Source organism: Eumetopias jubatus, unplaced genomic scaffold, assembly GCF_037043125.1.
Source record: "Eumetopias jubatus isolate StellerSeaLion01/CBP00866 unplaced genomic scaffold, mEumJub1_p1.0 scaffold_17, whole genome shotgun sequence".
Classification (NCBI taxonomy): Eukaryota; Metazoa; Chordata; class Mammalia; order Carnivora; family Otariidae; genus Eumetopias; species Eumetopias jubatus.
In genome coordinates this window covers 43,735,204-43,759,788 of record NW_028274823.1, presented here as the reverse complement: position 1 = coordinate 43,759,788, position 24,585 = coordinate 43,735,204, and the positions used below count along the sequence as shown (strand labels likewise).

Below are 24,585 nucleotides of genomic sequence, written 5' to 3'. Positions count from 1 at the left end.
GCAACCCCAAAGTCTCACATCAACAAGGAACGATTTAAGGAACTTACAGCACGAAGATACTGACATAACCATGCAGCAGTATTTTTTTTTTTTTTTAAGTAGGCTCCATGCCCAGCACGGAGCCCAGTGTGGGGCCTGAACTGATGACCCTGAGATCAAGACCTGAGATGAGATCAAGAGTCAGATGCTCAACCGAGCCAACCAGGCGCCCCACCATGCAGTAGTATTTTAAATAAAAAAGGGACGGAGGCCGGAAAGAACACTTTTATATACCACAATGTAATTATCCCCCCATCACCACCCAAGATATATTAAGAGAAAGAGCGAGGTACAAAACAGCACGTTAACATTTGTGGATTTAAATCACACAGATACACACGCACACGCGCGTAACTACTTGTGTTGACTATATATTGACTGTATAGGACTGTATAGTGTATGTCAGAAAGACTGAAACAAAAAATAAATGGTAACTCCAGGGAGAACCGGGGTGACTGGGGAAAAGAGCTGGGAAGCTTTCAACCATTACCATGCACAAATAAGATTTTTTTAATTTAAAATTTTAAAAAAGATGTACATATTCTAAAATGAAAAAAATTTAACTTCCTCCCACTCACCCAAATAAACAGTATTCTTTCAGCTAAGCTAAGCCCAAAGTTTGATAGGAGGATAAGCTCCCCCTCCCTGCAAAAAAAGCCACACTGGTAGTGGGAAATTTGGCAACATCAACTGAAAATTTAAATGTATACGCCCTTTCAATCCACTTCTACAAACATCTTTTACCACTATACTGAGACATGATGCTCAAAAACACAAGTAGGGAGATGTTCAACATAGCAATTATTTGTAATAGCAAAGAACTAAAACACTCAAAATATCCCTAACTAATTTTAAAGTATGGTACATTCATACAATGGAAAACCATGAAACTGCTACAAAAGAACAAGTAGATCTATAAATATTGATAAGGGTACATCTTAGGGGAAAATCTTTTAAGTGTTTTTTAAGGCACAATATGCTATATATATGTATGTATCATGTTCCCGTTTGTGCATATGTATTTAAGAATACATAGGTGGCTCAGTCGTTAAGCATCTGCCTTCGGCTCAGGTCATGATCCCAGGATCCTGGGATCGAGCCCGGCATCGGGCTCCCTGCTCTGCGGGAAGCCTGCTTCTCCCTCTCCCACTCCCCCTGCTTGTGTTTCCTCTCCTGCTGTGTCTGTCAAATAAATAAATAAAATCTTAAAAAAAAAATACATAGATTTATATGTATGCATATTGAAGACTAAATAAAGCTATATAAGCTTTATATAGAAAAGCTATAAAGAAACTGTAAATAGCATTTGCTTCTGTGGAAGGGAATGGATTTTTTTTCACTGTCAATAAGAATATGTGGCTATTTATCAGAGGCACCTAAGAAGCCAAAGGAAAAATATGGCACTTCTTCAGTGGATCGATTTTACTCAAAGATTTGAATGGTAAAAGGTACTTAAAAAAAAAAAAAGAGCATTTTAACTGATCATGTAAGACATTTTTATATTTTATAAAGCATACCTATCAAACACCAAATTTACATGTACTTTACTTTTAAGATTTGATTCATTTATTTGAGAGAGGGAACACAAGCAGGGGGAGTGGGAGAAGGAGAAGCAGGCTTCCTGCAGAGCAGGGAGGCCGATGCGGGGCTCGATCCCAGGACCCTGAGATCGTGACCTGAGCCGAAGGCAGATGCTTAAGGACTGAGCCACCCAGGCGCCCCCAAATTTACATGTACTTTAAAAGATAAAACAGTTAAAAAAAAAAAAGGCAATAAATAAAAATAACTTCGAAAGTGCTACTCAGCTGGGCCCACTACAAAGATACACCAAATCAACTCAACCTCTCTGCTTCCCCAATCAATAAACCTGTGTTAACTGTGACAACCTACCAGCAAGTCAAGGAGCTTATCTGCTACCATGGCTCCTGCTCAAGCTGCCCATCTCTGTCCACCAGGAGACAGGAAATGTACTACATACCCCAGTCACTCCTCAACCAGTGGTCCTACCTTCCAGGTGGCAATTAACTCTTCAAACTAAGTATACAGACCCCGAAAGTTACACTAAAACCTTTCAAAATATATATATAGGCACAACTGAGGTTTAATGAAATTCATTTCCAAATCCTCAATTCTACTCTGCTCCAAAAACTGATGTGCCAACCCACCTGGGATTTAATCATTTTCCCACATTATGAATAATGGCATATTGCTCACCATCCCTAATCTTACTGTGATACATTGCTCCAATTCTGGCATAACCTATAAAGAAACAATGTGATAGATTACTGGCTTCTGTGCTTCCTACCTGAGTAACTGTAATGTCTGGGCAACATCCTTTGAATGTCAGGTAGTTTCCAATTACTGCTTTCCAAATAGAAACTGGTATAACAACTCTTCTCATTCTTATTTTTGTCAATATGGTTTCTCAACACTTACATGTATTAAAAAACAAGAACAGATTGATGCCAAAGCTTTTTCTTATTCTAGCAATGGTAGTCATACGCATGAATTGGAAAAAGCCCCACCTGTCATTAAGATGTACATTTCCAATAAATTTTGCCTTTGAAACGTATAGCATTCATATTTGATCAATTATGCACTAATAATTGTGCTCATAATCATCTAGAATTTTTAAATACTTAGAGCATTACAATCACAGTAAATTCTTAGTTTAAATTTAAATAAGTATACACATTTTTGTACAAAATTATGAAAAGGATGGCCATTAAAAGGCTAAGCATAAATATGTTCATTAGGATAAAATTCTGAAGGGGAAGTGGAATAGAAATACAACTTCAAAAAGAAAAAGGAGTATTGTAAAATCTTCTGGCTGTTAAAGAGGAACTTGTTCTTTATTTTTTTTTTTAATGTATGAAAGTGAACAGTAAATAATTATGGCACTTGCAAGTAAGAAAGGGATTATGATAAAAGACAGGAGAGCAGTTATTGTGGGGATGAAGGGACAGATGGAAGAGATTCTAGAATGGTTGCCAAAATTCTATTTCTTAACGTGGGTGTTGGTTATAAGGGTGTTGCTCTTATAAATAATTCACTGAACTAAACATTTTTATACATTATATTGTGTGGTTTTCTGTCTCTTTTATTTTACAATAAAAAGGTTTAAAAAAATCACTGATACTCAAGTTAAATGTGTTATTTTAAAATTATTTTATAGGAAATTATACCCTTTGAAAGCATTTAAATTTAAGATCAATGTTTTCAGGCGCCTGGGTGGCTCAGTTGGTTAAGCGACTGCCTTCGGCTCAGGTCATGATCATGGAGTCCCGGGATCGAGTCCCGCATCAGGCTCCCTGCTCAGCGGGGAGTCTGCTTCTCCCTCTGACCCTCCCCCCTCTCATGTGCTCTCTCTCTTTCTCGCTCTCTCAAATAAATAAATAAAATCTTTAAAAAAAATAAAATTAAAAAAAAAATAAGATCAATGTTTTCATGACCAGCAATCCCACTCCTAGGTATTACCCAAGAGTAATGAGGACGTATGTCTAACAAAAACCTAAATGTGAATGTTTATAGCAGCTTCATTCATAATTGCCCCAAACTGAAAACAATCCAAATGTCCTTCAACTAATGAATGAATTACAGTACATATAGACAGACTACTACTCAGCAATTAAAAAGGAATGAACTACTGTTACATGGAATACTCTTTAAAAGCATTATACTAACTGAAAGAAGCCAGACTGATAAAGCTACATACCACATGATCCCATGTATATGACATTCTGGAAAAGATAAAAACCAGAGACAGAAAACAGATCAGTGGATCCCAGGAGTTGGAAGTGAGAGAAGGGACTGACCAAAAAGGAGCATGAAGGAACTTTCAAGATAACAGAAATATTCTGTACCTTGATAATAATTACACAACCATGTATGTTTCCACAGAACTTTACAGTTTTAAGATATTACACCAGGAAAAAAGACAGTTTCTTCAACAAATGGTGTGGGGAAAATTGGACAGCCACATGCAGAAGAATGAAACTGGACCGTTTCCTTACACCACACACAAAAATAGACTCCAAATGGTTGAAAGACCTAAACGTGAGACAGGAGTCCATCAACATCCTAAAGGAGAACACAGGTAGCAACCTCTTTGACCTCAGCCGCAGCAACTTCTTCCTAGAAACATCGCCAAAGGCAAGGGAAGCAAGGGCAAAAATGAACTATTGGGATTTCATCAAGATAAAAAGCTTTTGCACAGCAAAAGAAACAGTCCACAAAACCAAAAGACAACCGACAGAATGGGAGAAAATATTTGCAAATGACATATCAGATAAAAGGCTAGTATCCAAAATCTATAAAGAACTTATCAAACTCAACACCCAAAGAACAAATGATCCAATCAAGAAATGGGCAGAAGACATGAACAGACATTTTTCCAAAGAAGACATCCAAATGGCCCACAGACACATGAAAAAGTGCTCAACATCGCTCGGCATCAGGGAAATCCAAATCAAAACCTCAATGAGATACCACCTCACACCCGTCAGAATGGCTAAAATTAACAAGTCAGGAAACGAAAGATGTTGGCGGGGATGCGGAGAAAGGGGAACCCTCCTACACTGTTGGTGGGAATGCAAGCTGGTGCAACCACTCTGGAAAACAGTATGCAGGTTCCTCAAACAGTTGAAAATAGAGCTACCGTACGATCCAGCAATTGCACTACTGGGTATTTACCACAAAGATACAAATGTAGGGATCCGAAGGGGTACGTGCACCCCAATGTTTATAGCAGCAATGTCCACAATAGCCAAACTGTGGAAAGAGGCAAGATGTCCGTCGACAGACGAATGGATAAAGAAGATGTGGTATATATACACAATGGAATATTATGCAGCCATCAAAGGAATGAGATCTTGCCATTTGCAACGACGTGGATGGAACTGGAGGGTGTTATGCTGAGTGAAATAAGTCAATCAGAGAAAGACATGTATCATGTGACCTCACCGATATGAGGAATTCTTAATCTCAGGAAACAAACTGAGTGTTGCTGGAGTGGTGGGGGGTGGGAGGGATGGGTGGCTAGGTGATAGACATTGGGGAGGGTATGTGCTATGGTGAGCACTGTGAATTGCGCAAGACTGTTGAATCACAGATCTGTACTTCTAAAACAAATAATGCAACATATGTTAAGAAAAAAGAAAAAGAAGATAGCAGGAGGGGAAGAATGAAGGGGAGTAAGTCGGAGGGGGAGACGAACCATGAGAGACAATGGACTCTGAAAAACAAACTGAGGGTTGTAGAGGGGAGGAGGGTGGGGGGATGGGTTAGCCTGGTGATGGGTATTAAAGACGGCACGTTCTGCGTGGAGCACTGGGTGTTAGGCACAAACAATGAATCATGAAACACTACATCAAGAACTAATGATGTAATGTATGGTGATTAACATAACAATAAAAAATTAAAAATAAATAAAAATAAAAATAAACAGCACCATAAAGAAAAAAAATATGAAAAGATACTCAATCTCACTAATAAAGGTAATGCAAATTAAAAAAAAAAAAGATATTACACCAGGTATTTTCCACTTGTCCTTCCAGATCCACTCTCCACCCTGATCTCAGCCCTCTCAGGAGGCTGACCTGTATATCAAAGTTTCCTTACTTCTTCCACTGGGTTCTACCCATGAGGAGCCCCAGCAGTACAAAGGAGGGAAAGAGGAAATTTAGGTTCAGGGTACGTTACCCCTCCAGCACTTTGCTTATGAAGCCCCTCAACAGAAGGATACTGCTCCTCTTAAGGTGGCTTCCTCTCTATGGCTCAGATGATCTCTTGTCCCTGTGAAAATGGGTGATAATAGCTTCACTGCAGCTAACCAAGCCTACGACACCATCCTTTGTGCTTCCCCTAACATTCTCCCCACACCTATGTAAACAGCTCCTTTATAAATATACTTTCCTGGCATTAGCCTAATTGGGGCATTCCACCTATTTCCAGTTGGGACCTTGACTGATAAATCAAGACTGGAACTAAAAAAACATACGGGGAGGGGTGCCTGGGTGGCTCAGTCAGTTAAGCCTCCAGCTCCTGGTTTTGGCTCCAGTCATGATCTCATGGGTCCTAGGATAGAGCCCAGAGTCAGGCTCTGGGCTCAGCAGGGGGTCTGCTTGAAGGTTCTTTCCCTGGGCCCCTCCCCCCATGTGCACACTCATGTGCGTTCTCTCTCTCTCTCAATAAATCTTTTACACATATATATGGTTTTAAACTGCTATAGGAAAATTTGGTTCTAAAGCCACCATGCTTCCCATCTGTTTCTCTGGGTCAGGATCCAAAATGTAAACACATCTTGTGATCTACCTTCTCCTGAACTTCAATACTCAAAATGTATCTGTACTTCTTTCCGATCTCATAATCCAACAACTGAGCACCACCACCACCCAAATCCTTAAGTCTAAAGCACACAGGTGATCAGGACACTCATATACCTGGGGATTCATTCCCTCTACCACTTCCATGCCCTAACTACACGTGCCTGTTCTCCTGCAACCCCTCTAAGTATCTGAGAGTAGGATGCTTTGGGGTCACTGGTATGCTGGCTCTCCAGAGCCTGTTTATAAAACTATTATTACTCCACCCTCTTATAAAAAAGCCTATTCTTTTGAGGCTTGTGCCACTTAGCTAGTTACCCTCTAATCTTCCCCTTACCTGTCATCTAACAACCTCTTATTCTTCATGTGAGGGTTTTACACAGGATTTATAACTTACCCTCATGCCAGTCTTGCTATCATGCTGAATTCCACCAAATCCCAATCTCCTGACCTCACGGTTCTTTAACCTTCTCCCATCCGTAGTCTTCTACATTCCAGCTCAGACACCAATTCTCAGTTTCATGCAGAAACTTGTCCTGTCCTAGAACGCTTCACCTCTTAAATATTAAAATCAGATAACCCACTTCTCAATCACAACCTACTAACTATCCAACCTGTTCCAGTAACCCCACTCTTGACTTCTATTAAGACTTTCAGTATACTGACCCTCTTCTCTCCTTTCTCCTATCCACCAGCCTTGTCCAGTTCTTAAATATTTTAAATTCTATAGTCCATTACTTCAGTCACTCTCTGGACAATACCCTAAATCCTTTCTTCTCTATCTGGTCATGCCACATCTTGTCAGACAAAAATGACAATCCAGGATAATCTAATTTTCCTATCCAAATATTCTGTGCAGGTTCTGGCTAACAGGACCTACTAAAGGTGGGGAGAGGGGCACTAACACAATGAGGTGAGTTAGAAACCATGAGTTTCTAATGATATAATCTTCACTAAGGCCTCATTAATGTCCAAAAATTCTCTCTACACAGCTCCTTCCATTTTCTGCAACACCAGTTTGAACCCTTTGTTCCTTCACTCTGGCCTTCGTATTTCCTTGCCCTTTTTTCCTGCTTTCAGAGATAACCTCTTCTATCATTTCATGGGGGAAAAATGCTTTCCTCCATAAACCACCTTATCTTCCACCTCTCTGTAAGCTCACATTCTCATCCGTCATTCCTCCTGTCCAGAAAATTTGGCATCCCTTCTCTCCCCTATGCTTTGAAGTTTATGCTACAAGGCTCTCCCATGCAATCAAACCTTCCGGAACCCCTCATCACCTCGTAACTTTTCAGAACCTCTCTTCTCCCCTTCAAACATCTTTAACAAGTTGTGTACATTCTTGCTACCCCTACCTTCACTATGTACGCACTACTCAGACTGTTCCAACCCAAGCTGCACACTCCAATGCCAGCTTTGCAGTCCTCATTCTTGTTGATTTTGCAATAGCATTCCAATTCAGCTGATCCTTCATGAACACCTTTCTGCTGGCTTCTATAAAATAGCACTGACTCAATGTTCCTACTGATGCTCTAGCTACTCTTACTCAATTTCCTTATCTAGTTTTTCTTCTTCTTGTCTCCATCAAGTACTACAAGTTCTTCATAGCTCAGTACTTTTTCCTCTTACATTCTCAATAACTTCATCTAATCCTATAATTTCAAATAACATTTATTTATTCATTCATTCATTCACTCACTCACTCACTCATTTATTTTAAGTAGGTTCCATACCCAGCATGGAGCCCAACACAAGGCTTAAACTCACAACCCTGAAATCAAGACCTGAGCTGAGACCAAGAATCAGACCCTTAACTAAGCCATCCAGGCACCCCTCAAATAACATTTATATGCTGAATCTTAAATGTATTATCTCCAACAAAGACTTCTTACCTAAGTTCCATACCAACATATCATATCCCTCACAAATACCTCAAATCCAATGTGCCCAAACCTGAACTGATGAACTTACTCTCAAAATGTCCATTTATCTCAATGAATGACATTACCATTTGCTCACATTAAATACCTGAGAATTATTCTTAATGTGTCCATCTTCCTCACTTCCCATGCCACTAAGCTCTGCCACTTTTATCCTTGCTCAGTACAGCAGCCGGTCCCAAGTTAAATGTCAGCCTTGTCCCTACCCCTCACTCTGACCAGGTAAATAGCCTATTATACACTCTCATACGACCCTATATTTTCTTTTTGTTTTTAAAAAGTTTATTTATTGGGGCACCCGGGTGGCTTAGACGTTTGAGTGTCTGCCTTTGGCTCAGGTCATGATCTCCAGGTCGTGCAGTGGAGCCCCACACCAGACTCCCTGCTCAGCAGGGAGTCTGCTTCTCCCTCTGCCTCTCCCTCCCCCTGCTCATGCTCTGTCTCAAATGAATAAATTTAAAAAGTGGAAAGCTTATTTAATTAATCTCTACACCCAACATGGGTGGGCTTGAACTCAGCACCCCAAGATCAAGAGTCACATGGCTCTTCTGACTAAGCCAGCAAGGCATCTCAGACCCTTCTATTTTTCTAATTTTCAGCACACTTCTTATTCTCTATTCAATCATGTCTTGCCCACTAGAATGTGAATTAGATCTTGTTCATTGACATAAACAAGCACTCAGCATACAGAGGACACTAAAATAGCTGAATGGCTGGAAGGCAGGCATCCATGAGACCTTCCTATGAACAAATTTATCCTCTTCTACCATCAGGGCTCTGGAAAAGTTTCGGACTGCTTCCTGGAGTCAGAGATTGGACCAGAAAAATGTATGTATCATCTGGCTCTAAATTCTAAAAATATGGCATACGGAAAATCTCTGAAAAGCACCATTATATAAAAATGTGTTGTCACTGTTTTAGAAGCAGTTACTTATTATTACCAGCAGAAATCAATAGCTCCATTCCCAGAGGGCAGAAACTATGCTTACCAGTTCTATGTACTACTCTCCTACGGCTGGTATTCAACCTGGATCCAAGAAGAAACTTGTTAGTGGTCAACTGCACTTTTGTTATTGCTCAGACCTTGAAAATAATCCTCCTTTTACTAAGAAAATATTTTACAAGAAATTAAAGTTCTGGAGCACCTGGCTGGCTCAGTCGGAAGAGCATGCAACTCTTAATATCAAGCGTAGTGAGTTCAAGCCCCATGTTGGGTAAAGAGATTACTAGAAAAGTAAATAAATAGGGGCACCTGGGTGGCTCAGTCGTTAAGTGTCTGCCTTCAGCTCAGGTCATGATCCCAGGGTCCTGGGATTCGAGCCCCACAATGGGCTCCCTGCTGGGCAGGAAGCCTGCTCCTCCCTCTCCCACTCCCCCTGCTTGTTCCTGCTCTTGCTGTCAAATAAGTAAATAAAATCTTTAAGAAAAATAAACAAACTAAAAAAAAGTTCTACTTTAGGACAAAATAAAATTACAATGTCTTTCAGAATTTGCATTTGCATTTCCATTTGTATATAACACAAATTAAAAATAGAAGATACTTATTACTTACAAAAATACGTCAGTTTTATTCACTATTATAATTACTTAGACCACAATTCTTAATAAAAAGAAAATTATTTAAATAGCAACAGGAGGGAATCCATAATATGTTCCCAACGGTCATTTCCAACATCAAGATAAAACTGTACAGTGACATTATTATTTTTTTAAAGATTTATTTGAGAGAGAGAGAGAGAGTGCACGAGCTGGGGGGTGGGTGGGAGAAAATCTCTAGCAGGCTCCCCGCTGAGCGAGGAGCCCAATGCCAGGCTTGTTCTGAGCCAAAATCTAGTCACTTAACTGACTGAGCCACCTAGGCGCCCCAGAGACATGTTATTTTAAATGTCTTTAAATATGATAAAATTATGTTCATTCATGAAAATAACATTTTGGTTGTTTTTCAGATCTTCTACTAATAATTCAAATTATTCACTGAACTGTGCTTTACCCTCTATAAAATGGAAATAAAGCCTGCCTTACATAGTTGTGATTAAGAACAGACTGATATATAAAGGCCTCAAAATAAAGTAGGAGCTAAATAAGTAATAGGTCTCTTATCTACTTCTCTTAAAAGAATTTTAGGTATGACTTAAATATATTCTAAACAAATACATTCAATACCTAAATGAAAGCTAGAAACTCTTGATGATACTATACTTTCAGCATTCTTTAATAATCCTCATTAATCACCTATACTTTATCCAGTAAGCAGATGAAAATCTCATCTCACTTCACAAATTCCTGGCCTACTTTAAGCTTTCAGGAATAGAACAATGCATCCCTTTCTAAAAATCATCTTCAGTTCCAAATCAAAGTTCTTACATTCCTGACAATAACATCCCTCTAACATACAAACACTCAGTACAGCTTTAAGCAAATGGAAAAAATGTACTGGCTACAAAACCAGTCATGCAAATTAAGAGACTATGCAGTAGTTATCTCAATATTTGGCAGGATGTGTAGACTGAATCCCAGCTGGCTGGCAAGCAAAGTGTGCCAAGTGGAAATATAAGTCTTTACATACTTTATTCTAGAGTCCAGATTAAAAACCTGTAGCAGAAAGCACAAAGATGGAAAATGGAAGTAGCCTCATACAAAAAGCAAGAGAAGCCTTCTTTTGCCCCTAATGCACACAGCCCTGGATTCAACACTTCAAAGAATATTCCAAGACCTCTTATAAGGGCAAACCTTTAGGTCCTACTAAGGGCCATTTTAAGTGGCACACCTGTTGGAGAACTCACTTTAACAGCAATTACAACTTAAGTATTTGCAGATAAAATACAAGTCCTGAATCTGCATTAAAATAATCCAGGGAGGGGTGCCTGGGGCGCTCAGTTGGTTAAGCATCTGCCTTTGGCTCGGGTTATCTCAGGGTCCTGAGATTGGAGCCCCAGGTCCGGCTCCCTGCTCAGCGGGGAATCTGCTTCTAACTCTTCCACTCTCCCTCTGTTGCGTGTGTGCTCGCTCTCTCTCCCTAGTAAATAAAATCTTTAAAAAATGAAACATAGTAATAATCCAGGGAGGAGTACCCAGGTGGTTCAGCAGGTTAACTGTCTGACTCTTGATTTCAGCTTGAGTTATAATCTCAGGGTCATGAAATCAAGCCCCAAGTCCCATATCTGGGCCACATCTGGGCTCCGTGCTCAGCAGGGAGTCTGCTTTTTTCCCTCTCACCATGCACACACTCTCTCTTTCCCTCACTGCCCACCCTCCCAAATAAAAATGTAAGTCTTCAAAATAATCCAAGGAGTAGGGGGCACCTGGGTGGCTCCGTCGGTTAAGGGTCTGCCTTCGGCTCAGGTCATGATCCCAGGGTCCTGGAATCCAGCCCCGCAGGGAGCCTGCATCTCCCTCTCATTCCCGCTCACGCTCTCTCTGTCGCTATCTCTGTCTCTCTCAAATAAATAAATAAAATCTTTAAAAAAATAATAATAATCCAGGGAGGAGAGGATGGTAAATGGAGAAAGTGTAGAGCAAATGAGGGGGCAGAGGAAGAGGGAGAAGTAGACTCCCCACTGAGCAGGGAGCCCGACAGGAGGCTCAATCCCAGGACCCTGCAGTCAGGACCCTGCAGTCATGACCTGAGCCAAAGATAACCGACTGAGCCACCCAAGCGCCCTTAAGTGTTTTGTTTTGTTTTTTTTTTAAGTGTTTTGTTTTTTAAATGAAAAGTTAGGGACATTTTAGCAACTCAACCCTTCTTTCTGGTTCTCATTCACAGTTTGTAATCTCGCTTCTAGTTCTCTTTCCCATCAAACATCTATTTGGAAAATGATAACAATAACACATTTTATCATGACCTCATTCTGCATTTCCTCTCCAAATAAGCCACAGTTTTTAAAAGTGCTACCTGGTAGAAAATATAATAATATATGAAAGAATTTTAATAGTAGCTAAAAATTAACTACATATTCCCCTTCGGAGAAAGAGATGCACCTTAAACTTAATGCCAGGAGAAATGACACAGTAAATTTGAACTTGGATAAGCCCTTTTCACTGATGTGATATAATTCTACAGTGAAAATGGTCTGAATTCCACTGGAAGGATACTATGGAATTTAGCTAGTGCACTTTCAACAAACTTTATCATAAAATTTCTCAAAGACTCAAGTGTGTAAAAATGACCTGAGAGTTCTGAGATATTAACATGTAGTTTTATTTTTAAGAGTCGAAAATTTTATCATTCTCAAAGGATCTTTAGTTCAAAAAAGGTTAGCAACCACTTTTGATTTATAAAGACCCCCTTTATAAAAAATTTAAGTTTGGGTTTCTAAACTTCAACTAAAACCAGAAGGCTTGCTCAAGGAGAGTAAAGGCGATGACAATCTGACAGACATAATACGGGAAGTCTAGAAAACAGGGAAATGCCCAAATGTTAGAGGATAGGGGTAAAGAAAAGGAAGGTTATAAGTATTCCCAAAACTATAATCAACTTAGAAACATACAGACCTATAAATGGTTTTTAAGAACTTAGAAGAAGACTACCATGAGAACTAAAAGCATTCCTTCAAAGATCTCGTCTTATCCTACAGGGGGCTGCCAGGGTTGCTGCAGCTCTGGGTGGTCAAGGGAAAAGAGAGAAAAAAAAATATTCATAGTGCTGCCCCATGCCCTTTCACTAAGGATACCTCGTGAAAAAGGAAGAGGGACAAGATGTTCTCAAACATCTATTTATCTGTATTTTAGTACATTTTTCTCCTCACAAAACTACTATAATGGAGTCTGGGTTCCCAGTCAGTCCACAGTTAGCAGCAGCAGTAGTACAATTTAGCTATATCAGACTGGGAAGCTAATATCTCATTTCTACAGAAAACTGCTTGCAGTTCCCACCTAACAACTTCATATGGCAGTGTGGACAGATACAGATGTTAACATCAGCAAAACTATATAAGCAACTGCTGTCTACATATATTTAATTTCTAAGTTTGTATTGTCCCTCTACCTAAACATTCATCCCATTACTCTCTGCCTGCCAGTGATGCCCTGTTCTCAAAAAGACAGCACTTGGGGAAGCTGTGTGTGCCTTCCTTGACCAGTTTCGCCATTTCCTCAGTCTCATCTTCCTTCCTCCAGGCTATGTACCCCACACTGTGGATTAAATATCGGAGGTCAAGACACAGCAGTAAGAACACTGGATAAGTGATGTGGAACAGCACTCCCACAGCCTATCACAGTGCAGGGCACACAGTATGCGTTCAACATGTTAAAAATCGATAAATGAGTCTCATTCTAATTGTGCCACTAGCCACCCTTGGATAGTCACTTTACCTCTTTGAGCCTCATCTATAAAGTAAAGAGATCTGAGTTAGTTTATTCTGGTTCAACAGTCCTATAATTATGTTTTTAGGAGCTGATCTGGAAACAGTTTTTAAGCTATTTTTTTAATGAAAATTTATCCTAACCTTAAGTTTTGAACAATGCTTCAGAAGAAAATGTAGGCAAAGCATAAGGACAGCCAAATCAGAATTAACCGGGAGAATCAAGGGAATGACAATAACAGCTGGCTCATCCTCTCATCCAAGGGTGAGAAAAAGAGTGAAAAATGTTCAGCATTTTTAGTAAAACTATGCAAGGCAAAATCTTTTATTATACTGTTTGAGGAACTTATATTAAGCCTCAAGGACAAATTCCTCTTAAGAATTCAGTACTAGGAAAGTTCTGTCTTTACTTCCTTTCAAAATATGAGATCTATATAACCTTTTGTATCACCAAACCTTGCCAGGAAGTCGAAATCTAAGGTCTGTTTTCAACTACAGTGCCATCCTTGTCCTACTGCTAATAAAGCAAGCATGCTATCTCTCCTGCTACCTCCAATCTCAGTTCTTCGGTCTTTTAATTAATTGCACTTTTACCAGTTACTGTAAGTCTCAAGTCTTTTACAAAAGGACTGGGGTAAAACGGACAAAATATATTGTTTTTTGAATGAACTCTAGATGCCAGATTTACAAATTAACACTTTAAAAATACAACTGGTTTTGTGGATTAAAATCTATTAATACAAGCTGCTACCAGTGCCAGACTCCAAACAAATCTCAAATTGCAATGAAGTTCAATTCTTCAAGGTTTCCACAATACCTCCTTAATCTTTCTAAACTAGTTTTGAAGGAAAGCCTAACACTCCTAAACTTAATCCTCATTGTAAATGCTCATCTCATTTCCATTATCAGTAACAATACAAATCCTCCACAGTAACAGAAATGAGATACTGTCATCCTAAGACAACAAAAAGAGATGTTTCTTGCTGGAAATGGAGTCAGGGATGTTGGAAAAACTATTCCCAAAATGTACCATGAGTAACAGCCTGGAAGCATTAATATCCAAGTTGCTAAAGTAAAATTTCAACCCCCAATTGTTTTTTTGGTTTTTTTTAAGATTTTATTTATTTGACAGAGAGACACAGCGAGAGAGGGAACACAAGCAGAGGGAGTAGGAGAGGGAGAAGCAGGCTTCCCGCGGAGCAGGGAGCCCGATGCGGCTCGATCCCAGGACTCTGGGATCATGACCTGAGCCAAAGGCCGACACTTAACCAACTGAGCCACCCAGGTGCCCCCCCAATTGTTTTCTTTAAAGTTCTTAAGTCTTTTCTACAAAATTATCTATAGTCTCCATTAATCACAAACGCAGAAAGAAAACCCAAGAAGCATGGTATTTTAGAATTTAAAGCATTTAACTAAATGGCTTACACAAAGCTCTTCCGGCTCAGAATAAAGAAATTCAAAACCTTACCTGAAGTCATTAAGTTAGCACAGCTACTTTTGCTTGCATCATCTTCTAAGATTCGGTTTGTGCTCTTTTCTTTCCCAACCAAAGTTTCTTCCAAATGTAAGCATTTATCAGATACAACACTGTCTTCACCCACTGCATGACTAATTTTGCTATTAGCTTCAAGTACAGAAGTGACCTCTTCCAGCTGAGCAGCTTCACTAGATTCTGAGTAAGAGGAACCCTTAGCCTGGGCTAAATTCTTTGAAGAAACTGGTAGAGACTCATCATCACTATCAAATCCAAAAGGATCTCCAGTATTTTCTTCTTCCACTTTAGGTTTCTTCGGAATTTCTTGGATATCTGGTTTGAAATTGGGCCTCTTCTGCCCTAATTTAGCCATAAATGTGGTCTCTCCCCATTTTGTGCTAAGGGTGGTCCGTTTGTTGGAAAAGACTTCATCAAATTTTGAACTGCCATTTCCTCCTTTCCTACTGTATGTTTTCCCAAATCTGGATGTCATTTTGACACCTGTTTCATATTCTCTGTGGAAAAAAAAAAGTAAGAATATATATAATCACCAAATAATAAATGTTAACAATGAATATAAAAATAAGAAACAGGGAGTCTCCCCATAGGGCTTTTCAACATTCAAGATATAAACCTTTAAAAATGGTTAAATATGGGGAGGGTGTATAAAGAAAGGGGCTCATTTTTTATTCTATAGATTTCCAGATCTCAATTTCCTTATTTCAATGAGTACATATTCACAAACTACTTACAAAGTAAGCAAGTGTAATGACAAACCAACTTATCCGCAAAACCAATTTAAGAGCAGAACATCAATTTTTTTAAGTTTCAAATGAGTCTATGCACTATTCTTATAAATATCAGTTACCTTAAAAAAAAATAATCTGAATAGGGTTATTACTCCTAATATAAAATCTTAAACACGAAATGTTAATTTTTTTCAGGATCTCAGACGTATCAAATAACTGACTAAATCAGGTCTTTCAAACTTCAGAGCATTTATTCAAATGAAGGGGAAAAAGTCAGAAAAATGGTACTATTTTCTCATGTATTAAAATCTACAGCTTTTAAAACAATCTTAAAGATTCTGATTCTTGGTCTAACGTAGTTTGAACTGTGACTTGAAAAATATTCCCTAGTTTGTCATCTCCTTATTCTATCTTCCTTGTCCCTATAGTGCTGTGCTCATTTGCTGAGTTAGGTTTTCTGAAGCTGGTGAACTCCAGCATATTAGACTGGTCTGCTGATTATTAAATGAAGCAACAGAAATATGTAACTTTATTTTCCTCTTTGCTTTATAATAGATAAACATACTCACCTGATGTGTCTACGTAATAATAAATACCATGACAAAAAAATTCAGGACAGTAAATCAAGAGTAAAACGTTTTTAAAGCGAGTTACAGTCCTTTTTAAACACTATCAGTTCTTATCCATTTCCTACACTCCAACCTTCTAAAGTTTAAATATCGCTATATTAAATACACCTTAAAAAAAAGAACAATTGTCTAGGTTTTGAAAATCTTCATACCTTAAAATTTAAAATACAACAACTGGAAGGACATTTGACTTCTACTTTTGAATATATTTTTGTCTATTCTTTAAACGTATTTTTCCTTTACTAACTTAAATTCTTGCAACTTATATCACTATAAACTTTGTTTTACATATATTCATAGAGAATTTTCCTCTCTCATATTTATTTAGAAACCAATTCTAATTTGACAAAGTAACTACTGGTCATCATACAGATCTCCATTAAGAGAAAATAGTGTGAAGACCTTTTAACATGATACAAAACCTTTTCCTGAGAGAGATCTATTTCCCCGTCTACTGTCAATTTACACTAAAGAATCTTTGTCTTTCCTGTTACATACAGCCTAAACAAAACTTAAGTATATTTGGTATCTGTAAGAACAACAGAATGAAGTCATTTCATTCCTCCAAGAATGTAAAGCACTGATCTACAGACCTACATTTACATATACACCAACAAGGCTGGAACGTTTTGTATACAATTCACGGTAGTAATCACCTAAAAATGTAGTAATCACCTAAAAACCAAAAATCTAGACTTGAGCTCCTTTGGACCCAGGAGGAAAATGGTCCTGGAACCACAAAGCATTCACTGTTGCAAGTTCAAAGTCTGCAAACACTTGATATAAAGGAGTTAAATATATTAAGCGATAAGAAAATCATGCTTATGTTTTTTAAGAGTCCATATCTTTTATAAATATATACTAAAATACTAATGAAATAACGTCAGCAATTCTCTAGCTTTAAAGGGTGTGGAACGGAAAGTGTGTAGATGAGAAACACTTGGTTAAGAATAAATAACTGTTGAATCTTAACGATTAATACATGGGTGCTCATTACATAATATCCCCTACTTCTGACTTCCTTTTAAGTTTTCCATGTCTTTTTGGAAAAGTCACTAGACAGACAATTGAGATGGCATTATCTAAGCCTAGGGTGTAAAGTACGTATAAATTCAAGTAAGTGTGCAGACAAAGTTGACATTATATTTTAAATACATCTCAAGTACACACAGTCTTGCTCAGACTTCAAACTCCAAAGACTTTCCTAACGAAAAAGGAAAGAATGATTCACAACTAAGTCTTTTTCGGTCGTTGGGCCCTTGCTTCTGCCCAAAGCCAGGTCGAATTTTCAGGAAAGTGCGCTGGGATAAAAAGTCCTCACAGTTAACCCTCAACCAAGTGCAACGTCTTTAGGATCCCCAAGGGCTTAAAGGCTTCCACTAAGGAGTGAGAGCCGGAAAGGGCGAAGCTAACCACCCAGAAATCCTCACCTGGGGGCGGTCGGTGCACCCGGAGGTAGCGGGAGAGACGGCCCCCTCCGGCTGGAAGCTCACGCAACTTTTCTCCTCCCCACCCCCCACCGTCAGGAACGGGATGTAGCTTCCGACGCCCCGGAAGCCTCTGCCACTGAATCCCCAGGGCAGTGTAAGGCCTCGGTGGCGGCCGGGGGCGGAGGAAAGACTGCGAAGGTCTCAGGGCTGAAACCAACGCACTTGACCGCGCTTGCGGAGGGAAGTAAATCAGCAGCCGCCCGGAAGGAACTCAGAAAAAGGAAAAATAAAAGAGGAAAAAGAGAGTTCTTCAGGTCATTCCCCTGCCCAACTTCCCCAGAGGCTGTGTGGGTGAGACAGCGAGACTTCCAGACCCCTACCTCCCCCACCCTCCCTCCGGGCCTAGGCAGCCGCCCGAGACCTCACTTACCCTCGGCGCCTGGCGGGTGCTTTGGCCTCGGGCCGCCTCCGCCTATCCTGCTCCCAACGGCCCACGGACGGGCGCGGGAGTCCCGCGCGGGAGAGCAGGGCCGGCTTGTGCGGGAAGAGAGGCAAGGGGCTCCGCCACCGTCAGAACCCGCGACTCCGCTCTGGGTAAATAGGAAACCCGGTGGAGGAGGGGGGAGGAGCGGCGGCACCGCAACTTCCCTCCCCGCCTTGAGCGCCACCGGCCGGGCCCGGGCCTAGGCCTCCCTGGCCGCCGCCGCCGCCGGAGCCGGTACCGGAGCCCACTACGTGCCCCCGCTGGGCCGCCGCCGCCTCCTGCGCCGCCGCTTCCGCCGGTGAATGGTCAGCGCTGGAGTTTGAACAGGGCCCTGAACCATCTCAACGCCATTTGCACTCCCGGCCCCCACCTCCTTCCTCCAACAGCCGCTCGCTCCGTCACTCCGCTTCCCACAGGCCCCGCGCGGCCGTCTGACCCCGCAGCCAATCGCGCGGCCGCTTACTCAAACCGCCGCGCAGGCGCCACTCCCCGCATGCTCCGGCGCCCGCCATTGGCCCGGCCGCGGCGCCCGACGGGAGTTGTAGTCCGGGTCCGCGAGGTCGCTTTGCTCGGAACCGGGCGCGGGAGAGGGTAGCGGGAGTAGCGGTCGTGGCGGGCCTGACCCGCCTGGGCTCGGGAGCCAATTCCAGCTCCCGGCCCGGCCGGGAGACGCAGGTGCCGCGGGGGAGAGCCGGGGGGCGCAGTGCAGGCAGCTGTGTCAATCGTTTCCCCCCGAGGGACCCGCCGGTGTCTAGGGACGGTGGGCTGTGCAGCTGCGCCAGGCCTGCTGGGGCCGGGGCCCGAGAGCGGGGAGGCGGGGAGCTCGCGGCTCGGAACCGCCCTCCAACCTGGCCTGGCGGGTGCTGGCCCGGCGCAGGTAACGACTGCGGGAACCGGGAAGCCCGGAGCGTTGGGCACCTAACGCCGCGAGTGATGTCGGTTCCAGCTTTAAATGCTCCCCCTCCGACCCCTCGGCCCGTACGTAGTTCTCGGGTCTGTCCCGCACCGGTTAAAAGTGACCCCGAGAATACTGGATGGTATTAAGGAATTACCATTAACCTTGTTGGGTGTGATAACGGTAATGTGGTTATGTAAGAACTCAAAAAAAAAAGACTAAAGTTTTGACGGGTAAAATGATTTCAAGTTTGGGATTTACTTGAAAAATAACTCATACAAATACCGAGGGAGGGAGAATAAAACAAACCAGCGGGGTGTTTTTCCATTGTTGCGTGATGCGTACAGAAGGGCTTATTATTCCAGTCTCTCTAATGTTTGAAATTTTCCATAATGAAAAGTTTAGAGAAATGAACCAGTGATTGCCTCTGGGGAGGACAGGGAGGTGGGAGATAAGGGAGAAAAGTGTCATTTTACATTGTACACTCCTTTGTGCTGTTTGGGTTCTTCTTCCAGATCAGTGTATTACCTATTCAGAAAGTTGGAAATTTGGGAGTTTTGTCTTTTTTTAAAAGCTGCAGGGGGAAAACGGCGTTCTAAAAAGTAGTACAATCAGTTCGTGCTAAGAGAGGTGCATGATTCATCTGGCTTGGACAGCCCTGCTGTTCGGTGCATGATTAATGGAAATACACCTGGGAAATTAGAAAACTAATTGCTCCTAGTGAAAACTCCGCCCCTTCTTCCACAATAGGATAATTTGCTTTGAATGCACCCAGAAGTTAACCAGATTTCTCCAATATATTCAGGAAACTCCGAATAAAAAAAAAATAGTTCAGAGATCCTGCAGCCCTTCCCAATAGAAATTTAAGGTGGATTTTAGCATGGCTGACTTGTATTACTTTTGCAATACTCCTTGCAAAATTTATGTTCTGACATTTACAATTTCCCAGATATCACAATACTTTCTCTTGATTGTTTCTAAATGAATCAACTTTTGATAGCTTATGTGACTGGAAGTTATAACAGGTCTGTGTATTCCACTGTGGGCAGTATGTGCATGCCTTGTATTTGGGTCAGTTTTGTCTTTTAAAAAAATCAGCATAGGATCTTATTTTATCAGTTTGTTTAGAGATTGCTAGCAGAGGTGCAAGCCACACTTACCATAATTATTTAGATGACAGAGTGGTGGGTGCCAATTAAGGGGTAATTATCATCAGAAGTAAAGGCTAAGATCAAAAAGCCAAAAGTGGAGGAGAGACAATTCCAGGATCTTCCTGCAGAAGTGGTGCTGTGAACCCTCCTGGACCACAGGATGTATTCTTTATGACCTGGCCTGGTTACTTGGCTGGGTCAGTGACTCCACATGAGGCTCAAATAGAAGAGTTAATTTTTTATAGAAAGAGACAATCCACAGAGCCCGTTTAGGGGCTTTTTGTGCAGTAGCTGTGTTGTTGGAATTTGTGTAGTGGTAAATTCTTGCTACTCAAAGAGTGATTCCAGGTCCGCAGCATGGCATAATCTGGAAGCTTATTGGGAATACAGAATCCCTGTCCCCAACTCCACTGAATCAGAATCTGCACTTTTAACAAGATTCGCCAGGTAACTGGTCCACACATTAAAGGTTGACAAGCCCTAATTTTTAAAGGATACCTATAGGTATACCTAAACTCTAATCTTTTTTGTTAAGATGGGGGAAGGGAGGGAGTGAACATTAAGAACCTATTATACATCAGGTATGATGCCAGACTCTTCATTTGCGTCCCTGCTTGTTATCCCTGTTTTACAGGTGAGGAAATTGAGAGGTTGGCATTTGCTCAAGTTATGGTAACTAATGAGGAAATCAAACATTTTCTTTTTTTTTTTTTTAAGGTTTATTTGTCAGAGAGAGAGAGCACACAAGCAGGGGGAGCAGCCAGCCAAGGGAGAAACAGGCTCCCCACTGAGCAAGGAGCCCCGTGCAGGACTCAATCCCAGGACCCCAGGATCATGACCTGAGCTGAAAGCAGGTGCTCAACCAACTGAGCCACCCAGACATCCCCATTTTCTTAAACACTGAATACCCATTATTACTTATAGACACTGTTGAATCTAATAGAAAATGGTACATGATTTGAAAAGGAGAAAATAGTGCATGTGTGTTTAATCTGTGGAAGCTAGTATATGAGTCCCGAACAGAGCTGTGCTAGGGCTCCCTGCTCTCCTGCGCCTCACGCTAAAGACTGCCTATTCTAGGGCCCCCTCCTGGAGGAAGTCCAGACTGGGCCTTCAGGCAGCTCCACTCAGGTGGACTAATACTTCGCTTCAGCTGAAAAAAGAAAATCCTGCCAAGAAAACTAATCAAAGAATCTGTCCTGCCATCATTGGGTCTTTGTTCTAGCCCAGGCGTGGGACTTGTCACAACTGGAGTTGCTAAATGGAGCTGTGTAATCTTTTTCTGATAATGGGTAGTAAGATGTATCCCAATTTACAGAATTCAGAGAACTAGAAGTCAGAAATTACCACATTGGTTACAGGAAATTTTTCCTTGCCTTAGGATGGGGGAGTAAAATTATAAATCGTAAACTTGCACACTGTAGTGGTTGTGTTACAGGGCCCCTACAAGATGAGAGCCAAGCCCTGCCCTTACCTCCCTGATACTCCCCAACCCTTCTCTCTTTTCAATTAGTCTATTCCAAACCACCCCCAAGCCTATTTTATTTAAATTGTAATAATCAGAGCGCCTGGGTGACTCAGTTGGTTAAGCGGTTAAGTGGCTGCCTTGGGCTCTGGTCATGATCCTGGAGTCCTGGGACTGAGCCCCCCAAGCCGGACTCCCTGCTCAGTGAGGAGCCTACTTCTCTCTCTCTCCCTCTGCGCCTCTGCCTGCTTGTGCTCTCAAATAAATGGAAGTCTTTAAAAATATAAAAATAAAAAATAAATTGTAACACACCAGTCCAAAAATGCACATTATTTCTACTTAATTTTTCTTAAGGGCATTTATCTCATCTAATATATCACATGTTTTTGTGTTTATGTTATATATTTATCTTCCCTCTGAGGGGAGGGATCATCTCCTGCTAAAACCTTAGCACATAGAAGAGTGTGTTGCACATAGTAGGCGCTCAACAAATACTTGTTTAACTGCTCCCCATTTATTTCCTTCTTTCATGTAAGATCGTATCTTGGGAGAGACTTGAAACTGACAATGGTTTCACATAACCTGTACCACCATAAATAGTTGACTGGGTTTTCCCAAGGGGGAGAGGAGTGCTTTCTGGAGTTACCTTTTGTTTTTGCTTTGGATAGGTTTTCAGTCTGAGAATTGAGAAGATGAATACTACTATAATCACAATTATGTTGTTTTTGAGCATAATTGGAATATGTTCTCCAGAGATTGTGACATCCTTTGGGGAATACCTGCTGTCTAGGTAGTTGAAAGGCAAAGCAAGGAGAATTCCCTGCGGACATGTTGCCTGACAAGGACTGGTACCCAGCAACCTGTAAAAGTCTGGCTACCTGACCCTCATCTCCGAACAGCCATCTTTCCCCCTGGGGTCCTCACCCCTAATGCTCTCCGGTATCCTTCCTCCCCCCAACAAAAACCCTCCTGGGGCTTCCCATCACCAAGACTAAAATCGAAAGTCCATCTTGTGGCCTATAAAGCCATGGGTGATTGGGCCCCTGATACTCCTATCCCTTCCCACCTTACACCAAGCCTGCCTCAGCCACTGCTAGAACCTGCCAAACCAGCTCCTGCTTTAGGGCCTCTGTTCCCTCCACGAGTCCTGGAGATAAGCACCTGACTCACTCACTCACCTCTTAGGCCTCCACTCAGGTGTCTCCTTGGTAGCGCCTACCCTGACTCTGCTATTTTAGTTAAATCCCCCACCCTAACAGCCAAGCACTCCATATCCCCTCCCTGTTGTTTTTCTTCATGGTTGTCTTCATGTTTGTTTTACCTATTTGTTTATTATTTGTTTCCTTCCACTAGACTATAAACTCTCCAAGGAAGGGACTGTTGAATTGTTCACTGCCAGATGCCCAGCACACCTAGAATAGGGCCTCACACACACAAAGTATGCTGTAAACATCTGTTGACTGAATACCTCAGAAATGTGTTCAACTCTTCTATATCTTCACTAATTTTTTGTGTGTACTTGGCCTATCAATAATAGCAAAAGGTATGCTGAAACCTCCCACTCTAAGAGTAATTGTGTCAATTTCCTCCTGTAGTTCTATTTTCATTTTTATATTTTGAGGATATTTTATGGGGCCCATAGAAATTTAGAACTTTTTTTATAACTTCCTGGTGGAATTGAAAGCCTTTTAAGTAATATGGAAGATCAATCACAAAATTGCAAAATCGCCTGAATTTTCCATCCCTCCCTGTATGCACACCTTTTGTAATGTGACTTTGCTGCCCTTCAAAGAATCTGGGCTAGCCTTGTAACTTGGGTTGGCCCAAAGAACATGGCAGAAGTGATACAGTTCTGAGCTTGAGTCTTATGAAAACTCGAATGCTTCCACATTCTCTCTTGGATCCCTGCCTCCACCAGGAGAACAGGCCTGGGCTAGCCTGCTGGAGGATGAGAAGCCACATGGAAAAGAGCTGAGGTCATCCTATACCAGTCACCAGCCACCAGACCCCGAACATGCAAGCCAAGCCAGGATTAGCATACCCACCTACCTGACCTGCAGCTGCCCACGGTTGCATGTGTGAGCCCACCTCGGGCCAGACCAACTGCCCAGATGACTTTAGACTCATGAGCAATAATAAATAGTTATTATGTTAAGCCTCTGCCTTTTGGAGTGGTTTGTTATACTGCGTTATTGTGGCAATAGATAATTGATGGTTAATGCCTCCTCCTTTGGTTCTCAGCCTCAGAAAAGCTTTCCTGACTACCCAGGCAAACTAACTCAGCTTCCCAGTCTATAATACCACAGACTAACACATCACTCTCTAAAATGATTTGTTTAGGGGCTCCTGGGTGGCTCAGTTGGTTGAGCGACTGCCTTGGGCTCAGGTCATGATCCTGGAGTCCCGGGATCGAGTCCCGCATCGGGCTCCCTGCTCAGCAGGGAGTCTGCTTCTCCCTCGGATCCTCCCCCCTCTCATGCTCTCTCTATCTCATTCTCTCTCTCAAATAAATAAATAAAATCTTTTAAAAAAATAAAAGATTTGTTTACTTCTTTGTTATGGGTTTCCCGTACTAGACTGTCAACTATGTGAGGACAGAAACTTTGTCCATTTTGTTCCCTGCTGTACCCTCCGCACTCAGCACTCTGTCCTGCTTCGTGTGTTCACTGAGCACTGGAAATGTGACTAGTCCAAGTGGAGATGTGC

General features: G+C 41.6%; 1 protein-coding gene across 2 annotated transcripts in view; it reads right to left on the bottom strand.

Moving 5' to 3' along the window:
* WAPL (WAPL cohesin release factor) overlaps positions 1-18,786 on the bottom strand; it is an 89,353-nt gene extending 70,567 nt beyond the window's left edge. For both annotated transcript variants that reach the window (XM_028098657.2, XM_028098658.2), the window contains exons 1-2: positions 18,315-18,786; positions 15,071-15,591 (exon numbers count right to left, since the gene is read on the bottom strand). In XM_028098657.2, the coding sequence (XP_027954458.2) occupies positions 15,071-15,569 (499 nt within the window). In that variant the 5' untranslated portion in view covers positions 15,570-15,591; positions 18,315-18,786. The remainder of the gene's footprint in view (positions 1-15,070; positions 15,592-18,314) is intronic.
* Positions 18,787-24,585: the final 5,799 nt, after the last annotated feature.